The 10,478-nt window shown below is 43.8% G+C and overlaps 1 protein-coding gene across 3 annotated transcripts in view; it reads right to left on the minus strand.

Annotated features, from left to right (window-relative positions):
* The window catches only part of MOCS1 (molybdenum cofactor synthesis 1), a 32,297-nt gene extending 23,824 nt beyond the window's left edge, over positions 1-8,473 (minus strand). The window contains exon 1 of one of the 3 annotated variants that reach the window (XR_015949111.1): positions 8,182-8,444. Coding sequence is in view for 2 of the 3 variants with exons in the window: in XM_035108125.3 (XP_034964016.1) it covers positions 8,182-8,346 (165 nt within the window). In the remaining variant the exon portion in view is untranslated. Of the gene's footprint in view, positions 1-8,181 lie in introns of all 3 variants that reach the window. The other 2 variants (XM_035108125.3, XM_035108121.3) reach the window with 2 other exon arrangements.
* Between the last annotated feature and the right edge of the window lie 2,005 nt (positions 8,474-10,478).

A 10,478-nucleotide genomic window follows, 5' to 3' on the forward strand; every position in this document is an offset into this window, starting at 1 on the left:
CGACAGAGCCGGCAACCCCGGGATCTGTGCTTTCGGTCGGCGGTGGGGGGGGGAGGAATGAACGGAGAGAAAGGGCTGCTTTCTCTCCGTTCATTCCTCTCCCCTCACCGCCAACAGAAAGGGCTGTCGGCGGCGGGGGGAGAGGAAGGAAGGAGGAGAAAGGGCTGCTTTCTCCTCCTTCGTTCCTGTCCCCCTGCCGCCGACAGCAAGGACAGGTCCCAGGGTTCGGAGAAGCACTGCGCAAGTGCTTCTCCGAACCCCGGGATGTTCTAGCGCCCGTTATTGAACGGGCTGAAATACACTAGTACTATATAATATATAATATGGTCACATCCACACTCTACCTTTAAAGCGTGATTATACCGCTTCAACAATAATGAAGAATCCCAGCAGATTGCTACTGGTGCTGGGAACTGTAGCTCTGTGAGGTCAGCACCCTTAAACTACAATTCCCAGAATTCTCTATGAATTCGGTTAAATCAGAATTACAGTACTTTAAATGCATAGTGTAGATGTGAGAAGTTATTATACTTGACAAGTTATTACACCAGCTAGACTGGTGACTGGGAGAGGCCGTCGGGACCACATAACACCGGTCCTGAGAGATCTACACTGGCTCCCAGTATGTTTCCGAGCACAATTCAAAGTTTTGGTGTTGACCTTTAAAGCCCTAAACGGCCTCGGTCCTGTATACCTGAAGGAGCGTCTCCAACCCCACCGTTCAGCCCAGACACTGATGTCCAGCCCCGAGGGCCTTTTGGCGGTTCCCTGGCTACAAGAAGCCAAGTTACAGGGAACGAGGCAGAGGGCCTTCTCGGTAGTGGCACCCACCCTGTGGAATGCCCTCCCACCAGAGGTTAAAGAGAACAATTACCAGACCCTTAGAAGGCATCTCAAGGCAGCCCTGTTTAGGGAAGCTTTTAATGTTTGATGGATTTCTGTATTTTAGTATTTTGTTGGAAGCCACCCAGAGTGGCTGGGGGAGCCCGGCCAGATGGGCGGGGTATAAATATATTATTATTATTATTATTATTATTATTATTATTATTATTATACTTTAATTTCACTAGACAAAGTATACAACTACAATGAAATTAACAGTCTGCTTCCACTTCCTCCCAGCAGAATAGCTCGGCAGACAGGTAGATTCTGTATGTTTATCTGGTTATTTTATTTCTCTTAACACCAATGCCGGATGGAAAACCTTGCTTTGAGGATTTACTATCTCAGTGATTCTGCTACTGAGTAATACTATATAAAGGAATATGTTATTCCCTGTTGCTCTCTCCCATTGTCTGTCATATTTTGTTCTCCTGAAAGCTGAGGGTCATGCCGCAAAAGCTTAAGCCCACATACAAGAATCCTGAAAATCTACCTTAAAATACTACCTACCTTCAAACAACCTCAGGCAAGAGCATTTTAAAAAAGTGAACCAGCAACTCTAAAGAAGCTTATCTGTAGACTCTGAAGGTTCACATGGATATACTATTTCAGCTTTAAGTTCTGGTGGTTCTTCTCTTGACTGTGTGACAGCTGTCAGCTTGCCAGACACTAGTAAATCTTGTTAACTCGAGCACCGACAGCCCTAAACTGAATAAAAGAATCACAGAATTGTAGAGGTGGAAGGGATCCTGAGGATCATCTAGTCCAACCCCCTGCAATGCAGGGACGTGTAGCTGTCATTCTTGACTTCACCCTCCAAATAATGTAACTATTATTTATTAATCATTCCATCAAAAGGTGCAACAAAAAATACACACACGTGGGCAGAACCTCAAAGGGGGTAATTAAATCAATAGGCCACACTGTTCATATCATAACAAGTGTAATGGATTTATACTGTGGGATGGTAAGACTTTGATGTTAAAAGAACATGGGTCGAATGAAAAGTTTGGTTTTACATGCTCTCTCCACCTCTGGTCTCAAGGAAGAAACAAGGTTTTGCTGATATGTCAGAACGAAGGAAACTAGTTCAGTATCAGTTTCTTATAACAAGCCGGGATCATACCCCAGTTTCAAATACAGTACTGCACTGAACTGAAATCACCATTTAAGAAAACCACAGTTCTTCAGGTTCAGATGTAATGGGGAACTGCGGTTTGTTCAAGAGCTGAAATAAAAGCTTCCTGTCTTGCAGCCACACAAGATAAAGGGCACAAGTGTGAGAGTTAATAAATTAACCTGTAAAAGAAATAAAGATGTTTGCTGATTAAGATATTTTGTTGTCAGGAAAGTGATGTCTATGTGCCAGAAATCCATAACCTATCACAAGCCTAGATGACTTAGAACTCCCAGTTTCAGGAGAAGGGAGAGTTAAGATGTCTCATATGACAGGATGAATTCAATAATTTTGTGCCAGTTCCGAATATTCACAATGCTTTCCATTTTTATAGCTATGAAGAAGTGCTCACTCTGTTATTCAGCAGAGGCCGTGAGGAGCTAGAATCAGTTACAAGCCAGCAACTCTGCAACTCCAAACACAGATCAATAAGGCAACACTGCCTCGTGAATCAACTGGCCCATTTAAAGAAATCTGACCATTTACAGATTATCAAACTTTAAAGATTACTGAACCATTAAAAGAGTAACATCACATATTCTTAGGTACAGAGCTAAGTTGTTCCGGTTTTTTAAAAGTTTGCACCCACAAAGCTAAAGTGTGAATATGACAAAGAGATGTTGGGAAACACTTGGTAACAAATCCTGGTTTGTTGCTGTAGCGTGTGTGAAACAGAGCCAAAGCAAATTATTAGGATCAGTGAACGCAGCTGTTATGTAAAGGACACGAATTCCACAATACAATGTTCAAATAACTCTTTTGAGGTTTCCAAGCCATTAGGATTTCACAACTCTTAACACTTTCCTTACACTGACAGTAATAAGAAATAGGGAAGTTTAAATATACTCTTGTTTTATATCTGTCTGACTATGTACTTATCTCTCTTTTTTGACACATCTGCATCACTGCAACCTTTCTTTTCATAACCATGTTTTCAAAAAAAAAAAAGTCTCTCTCTGTCTCTCTCATCCAAAAATAATAATCAACTCAGGTGGCTGGGTGTCAAAAAGACTGGCGCCAAATGAGCCTACTGCCGGGGGGATGGGGGGGGAGGGGGAGGGAGAATGGCGTATCAGAATGCTTGGATGAACCCTAAAGTATCCAGAAATACAAAACAATTTTTTAAAAAAATCCAGGACCAAACGTTCTTAAACATCATCCCATGGAACATATTCACTGGCATCCTGAAGACATTAAATGTTTTCAGTTGGGGGGGGGGGGACCCAGACAGATAACATTGTGAGTAGGAGGAAGGAAAAATGTGTCTGTATCCTGGAGGCAGGCATAAAAGCACAAATGGTACCCTGGACAGGTCCCACTTGTGATTTTTGATCTTTTTAATGCCCTGAAACTCTTTAAGGATATTTAGAGAGGCACACATCTCGTTAACAATTCAAGGATACTGAACGTGAGGCTAAAACAAACACTTCTACCTATGCTAAAAGCTCTGGTATTATCAAGGTGCCCAGACACAGAGAACAGATGTTTGCATGTGCACACACACCATTTCATGGTAAGTTGTATTATAGAAAAGTGACGTAAAACATTACACTCCAAGTTGCATATAATTCTGAGAGTTAGCACGCTAAACCACTAAAGAGTGTTAAGTGGAAAGTCTCCAGTTCATCTCAACCATAAACGATGGTTTGGTATAGATGCAACGCTGCCATGGTTAAGGAACTGGATGCATCTCATGAGCTTCTGTGTTCCCCCCTCTACCCTCTCATTATGCCTCCATTTCTATTTTAGAGCTAACTACAGCTGGTATTACACCTACACTAACATTTTTGTTAATTATAGTAAGAAGCAGATTTACAGACTGCGGCTTGGGCTCAATATGGCTAGCAAAAACACCAGGGCAGATGCAACACCCACAAAGATTAGGTTTCAAACTTGAAGGCATAGAGACTTATGGAGGAAAGTGCTCCCTCAAATACATTATTTACAATCTTGCATCCACTGTGTTAATGCTGGACTATTGAGAAGTAAAGACTGCAACATATCACGTGAATGGAAGGGATACAACTGATACACAGAGAAATACAGGGCGTTTTCTTCTCATTTCTTTGTGGTGTATAGACATTCTGCCACTGTAAAGTTACGTCATCTCTTTCTTAGCCTGGGGCTCCTTGCTTTTAAACTAGTTTCAATGTGATTTACAAGTTGATTGTGAAAAACAGGTCTGAGGCCAAGTTGAAACAATACAGTAGTTTTCTGCAGAAACAGCAAAATGCCCGCCATTACTACTGGCAGAGAAAGGTACTGCCTAGCACATAGTCTGATGGTCCAACTACTACTTTTTAGCTTCTCACCAAGACCAACATTTTTGGTCACCACTGATCCTGCCCCTCTCCTGAGAAGGAGAGGCAAGATTTTGTTTGCAATTGAAAGGGCAAGAACCCACTCATCTCTCACCCAAACAAAAGATGTGCTTACCACTGAGAAGTGCATATGTGGAGTCCTAGAAGGGTTCCGTATAGAAGTCAGTGAGGAGGGCAGTGGGTCTCTGTATAATCTGTCTCTGTTGTAGAGGTGAAACCACCCAGAACAAGGGGTGGGCATTTGGCTCCCTAACCTTAAAAACATTCCTGAGGCTAGGGAGCCAAAGCTGGCACTTGAATGTGCAGAACCAAATGTGATACTGCTGGCTGGAGGCAAATCCTGCCTCCTACCCTCAGCGTCCTCAGTTGGGTGCGTGGGTGGGGAAGGGCATATTTTGCCCTCCTACAACAGTTTAGATTGCTGTATTTTGTTTCACTTTGACCCACACAGGTTGTGGCACAACAATTTACCATATTGACCCGAATATAAGCCACACTTCTCCCCGCTCCCAAATTTTGACAGTGAAAAGTTAAAATGCGGCTTATATTCCTGTCCTTACATTGCCGTCAAAGTGGCACAGCTGCCCCCCTCCAGGAAGCTGCAACAGTGGGCAACGGTGTGCCACTCATAGCTCCCAAGCCACCCCCGGGAATTTTCTTTTGCCCCCTTCAATTTTAAAGATGAAGCTTATTTGTGGGTGCGGCTTATATTCGGGACAATACGGTAACACGAATCCAGATCTTTGCAGCATATTTTAGTTTCCTGATAATGCCAACATGTGGGAGAACTCTGGAAACTGTTGCTCATGTGTAGCACGCATTAAAGCATGGGGAAAAGGATTAAATTATCCCCTTTATTTTCCTTTATTGGGTTGGTTAGAACTATCAACACACAAGTCCCATTCCTTCTGGACTTGTGAAATGAAACCATAGCTTTATGTATAAATAAGCCACTAGAGAAAGTCAGTTTCCGAGAACAAGCTACTCAGCTTTCTGAGGGAGATAAATTTAGTGCCTTTCCAACCTGCTGCCAGGAGATCTCAGAAGCTCCACACGTGTATTTATGCACACAGTGCATAGGAATGATTGCTGTAGTGGCATTTGGGGAAAAGATTAGAAGTTGTCAAAGTCATGGTTAGGCTACCATTACAGATACGAACCAAAACAGAAGCAAAACAAAAAAGTTTGTCTGTATGAATTAAAGCTATCTAAACAATTATTACAGTTAACAAAAAATATTACCATGAATTACACATAGCATATATTCAAAGTGACAAATTTAGCTGAGTTATCTCTCTGCCTGATTTTCTGAATAGCTGTTTGGTAACTTTCAGCAATAAGTTTTTTCATGCCACAAAGTGGATGCCTCCAATAGCTAATCATTGTACACGATATCCCGATGTGAAAAAATATTCATAGAGGCTGCATAAAGTAATAATAATAGTACACACACACACACACTTATATGGTGCATATTGTTAAAAAGACTATCGGTACCTAATGGCTTTTAGCATGGCAGCCAATATAGACTCCCAGGTTCATGAGAAAGTAGAGCTTCTTATGGAATGATATAGTCCCATAAACAATCAATCTATACATTTTATTGTAGGAACTTTTTGACCCTGACTATTATAAGACCAATGAAATTACATTGTAACTATGTTTACACTGATTAATGTTTAACTCATTCATAGATAGGTTATTTATATGTTTCGATAACCTATTGTAATAGCTAATTTAACTTAACATTTTCAGTACTGAAAAAAAAGAAAAGAAAAAAGTCACTCACTTCTAGGTAAGTGGATACACTTTGTCAGTTCCATTGAAGATATTGTGAGTGATGTACAGTAAAAGATTGCCTTGCCTTGACTATTAGGAATATATAAATAACCAAACAATTTTCTGCATTAACTTCTTGTTTTTCTTTTCTACATTTCAACCTAGAAAGCTCTAATATAGAAATGTGTGCTCTGCACTTTTTATAGAACATTTGGTTAAGTGCTAACAAAGTAAAAGATAATATAGTATAACATGTAACCACTTGCTTTTAATTGTCCCCCAGTTCTTTCTTATCTGTACATGCAATCCAGATTACCAGTGCTAACCTGTTGGGGTTAATTTTGTTTTGTCTCCAAACCTATTCCGAATCAAAACTTAACTTTTCAGGTAGAACAGAGGAAGGGTCTCCCTCAGAAGGTGGTGGTCTGTCCTTCACTGGATATTTTTGAGCAGAGGTTGGATGGCAACCAGTCCTGAATATTTTAGCTGAGATTCCTGCATTGCAGGGTGTTGGACTAGATGGCCCTTGAGGTTCCTTCTGTGGTTAATTGCTAGTAATAAACAAACGAACAAGGAATAGCAATGAAGATGAGGGGAGAAAGTTGTTATAGCAGATCATATTAAATTATTAATTAATTAATTATTATTATTATTGCAGGAAGAAGTTAATGTAAAAGTAGCAAGGAGACTGGGTTAAAAAAATGGCCCGAGGGTGACAGAAACTGAGTGTGAAAAAGGAGAAGAAATTACAGGAGATGGGTAGAATTCACCTGGAGATGTATGGGTGGGAAGAGAAAAATATGTAAGAGAAAGTGTTTCTACTTAACAGCCTCTGGATGAGCATACCCTGCCTTCAAAGAGGAGGCTGTCAGTACTTCCAGCGCAAGTATCTCTACTTCGAGGAAAGCTGAGCTATGGAACTTCTTGCTGCAAGGGAAATGTTGTGGCAGAGAATTTTGCAATTCCCAAAGTTGGATCAGATATCAGTAGAAACTGATGTCACTAATTATCAGTGGATTGTGACAAACTATCTCCTTCTGCCACCGTTTTGTGATTGACTCTGCCCCTGCACCACCATTTTTTGACTGGTGGGTAATTTTCATCCATTTCCAGAGGGCCCGGGGAGGGGGAGGGGGAGGGTGTCTGTGTATGTGAAGTTTAAGGACCCTTGTTCCAGAATACTTGCGCAATATTTCACTGTGCCATAAATTATACACAGAAATCATTCAGGGACTTTAAAACTGCACACTTCTCTTATCCAGAAAACATTGGTGGAATTACAGTTGGAAGGGACCTCAAAGTTTGTCTAGTCCATTCCCCCAATAAGGCAGGAAATGTTCTGCTACAACATTGCTGATAGGGCGCCATCTGCCTCTGATTAAAAATCAGGAACTTCATCCTAGGAAAAGGTTTATTGCATTTGGAACCTGTTTTGGGTTTGACTCCTTCGCTGCCCCCACTCCGCAAAAGAGAACATTTATTTCTTGCCTCTGTGTTCTCATGCTGCATCTTAACCCTGCCCTCTCCAGGCTCAGCATACCCAACTCCTTAACCCTTTCACTAAAAAAATAACTTCCCACCACGCCATCCATGCACGCTTGGCTGGAACTGCTCAACCTGCTTCAGTTGAACATTCATCCCGATTTCGTTGGCGGGCAGATCACGCGAGGCTGCAATCAAACCCAAAAGTCCGATCCGTGTGGGGCTTGCTGCGCAAGACCTCTCCAACACAGACTTTAAATCGCGCAACTTGAAATGCGTCGGGCGCGTGCCTGGACCCCACCTGCCCACAGCCTGGAAGAAGTGCCCAGGTGAGGAAGATCACACACAGGGACAGTGACTGAAGGGGAAAGAAACGCCCCTCGGCCTACTCCCGAGTAAACACGCGTAGCGCCGCAGTCACCCCCCACTTACCTGGGAGGAAGCGAGGCCCGCAATGAATGCAGCAGGCAGGGCTTATTTTTGAAGGATAGTGTGCATAACCCCTCTCACCCACCCACCTGCCCCCTCCTCTCTCCTCACCTCCGCAGAGGCTGAAGGCACCGCGAGCGCCTGCTGCTGCTTCTGCCGCGCCGGCACCCCAGAGCGGCAGCCTCGGCCAAGCGTGGCTCGGAAGGCCCTTGGCAGCTGCAGCAGCAGACACCGGCGCGCTCGCTGAGTCCTGGCGACGCCGAAGGCAGCTGCCATGGCTCCTGCCAAGCCGAACTTGCAGCAGCAGCCGCTGTTTTCCCCTCTCGCTCCGGCACCAAACTCAGAAAGATACACACACACACAGCGGCGCCGATCAGCCGGCCCGGGCACAGGGAGGAACGGGACGTCAGAGCCCGCAGCCAATAGCGACCCAGGACGCCTCGATAGGCATGCTGGGATTTGTAGTTGGTTCGCTGCGTGCCGCCTCATAAACTCTCCCCATTTGACGCAGATGTGCTGGGCCCGGCTGAGTCGGGTGCGAGTCTAAAAGTCCCAGGAAGAGACGCTATAAGGGAGAGTTTTCTGCAGAGGCGGACTTCTGGTTTCTGAGAGAGAGAAGAGAGAAAACTTACCTGATTTCTGTCTGGGGTTGTTTTTTTTTAAACTGTTCTCCGTGTGTTTATTAGTAGTGCTTCCAAAGCAGGACTCGAGGGTGGGGGGCGTCAGAGGCATAAATCCAGGGCTCTGCTGAGCAGAATGAGCAAGGAATAATAATGTTGTTGCAAGCCATCCCTGTGTCTGAGCGGTGTGAGATTCCAGGGCTCCCGGCACTTGCCCAGGGTTCGGAAACGAGGCACAACGGAGACGCAGTGGTGTCTTTGTGATATTCCTGAGCCTCTGATGGAGGGGTTTTCATTATTACACCCCAAGAGGCTCCTTAGAATCGAACTGCCAGCCCACATTGCTCTCTCTCACACACCCTTTCTCTAACTTGGAAACACAACTATTTTTTCCCTCTTGCTTATATCAGGTGAATTGCAATGGGCCTACTGCAACTCTGACTACCCAACTTTCTGGCTGACGCAGTCTTGCTGATGGGCTTTCTTAATGGGTCATTGCCTCTCCCTTTGTTCTCTTGGTATCCCATCTCTCCAGGTGATTGTGGCATCAGAAAACCAGCCCGTCTTATATTTCAACATGGTTTATATTTTAACATGCTAATTTCAGCATTTGGCACCCAGGGATTAGAAAGGGTGTATGTGTGTGCAGACATTAGAAGGGGTGTCCAGACATGCAACAAATTTATAACAATACATTTTGCAGTCTTAAAAAGTGTGTGGGGAGGGGGTCACGCTCGTTAAGAGCCCCATTAACAGTGGATTTTCTAACAGCACCACTTATCAGCCATCTGAAAAGCATTTTCAATTTGAGCTTTCCAAATCCAGGGATTATGAGCTGACATCAAAGGCACTGAAGCTTTCCCTGTCCCTGGAAAGAGAAAAGTTTCACTTGGTAAATTTCCCCCTGTTTGGCAGCTTATAGGGTGGCCAGCCTTATTTTTAAGCATTTTGATGATGTGGGCAAGGCAGATGGCAGAGCCAAGGGTGCTCCTGCAGGAACTGAGCCAATTGGAAACAAAAATAAACAAAACAAGATTTGCGTTTGCTGCTGTGACTGGTGCGGGCAGATGAGGGCTGAGTTCCAGTGTGGGATGGTGGAGCTGTGCAAGGCAGTGGGTGGGAAAGCAATGCCAACAGATGTTGCTGATAAATTTCCACACTGCTTAGCTCTCTCTCTCCTCCCTCTCTCCCTCCCTCCCCCCCCTCTCTCTCTCACACACACAGAGAGAGAGAGACTTCTGAACTCAACAGAGCTGTCAGATGAGGGCCAATCATAAATGAACAACCACATCCTAGGCCAACCCCAACCTCTCTCACCACCAAAGGAACACAAGCAAACAAAAGAGAACCTACACAAGCAATGCTGAAATCAAACACTACATATATTAAGTAAAATAGAAGCATCATCACCCAACCTCCCCCCCCACCTACCTCTCTTCCCCTCTTCTTCCCAATGCATAGCTACCAAGTTATCCCTTATTTTAAGGGATTTTCCCTTATGCTGAATAGGCTTCCTCGTGAGAAAAGGGAAAACTTGGCAGCTATGTCCCAATGTCTCAACAAATAAAACTGATTTGTAAAAATGATGAATGGGAAAAATACGAGAGAGACATTGCACATACTTTTGTAAATCAAGAAACCTTTAATAAAAAATACTTTAAAAAACAAGATGGGGGCAGTGGCTGCTGCCCATTTGAACTGGTGGAACAGAGGCAAGGCAGTTAACATTAGACACAGCCGCTGTCTCTACATCAGGTGGTTGTTTGCCTGAATCATAACACATGCTCC

Source organism: Zootoca vivipara, chromosome 3 (assembly GCF_965207765.1).
Source record: "Zootoca vivipara chromosome 3, rZooViv2.hap1.1, whole genome shotgun sequence".
Lineage (NCBI taxonomy): Eukaryota > Metazoa > Chordata > Lepidosauria > Squamata > Lacertidae > Zootoca > Zootoca vivipara.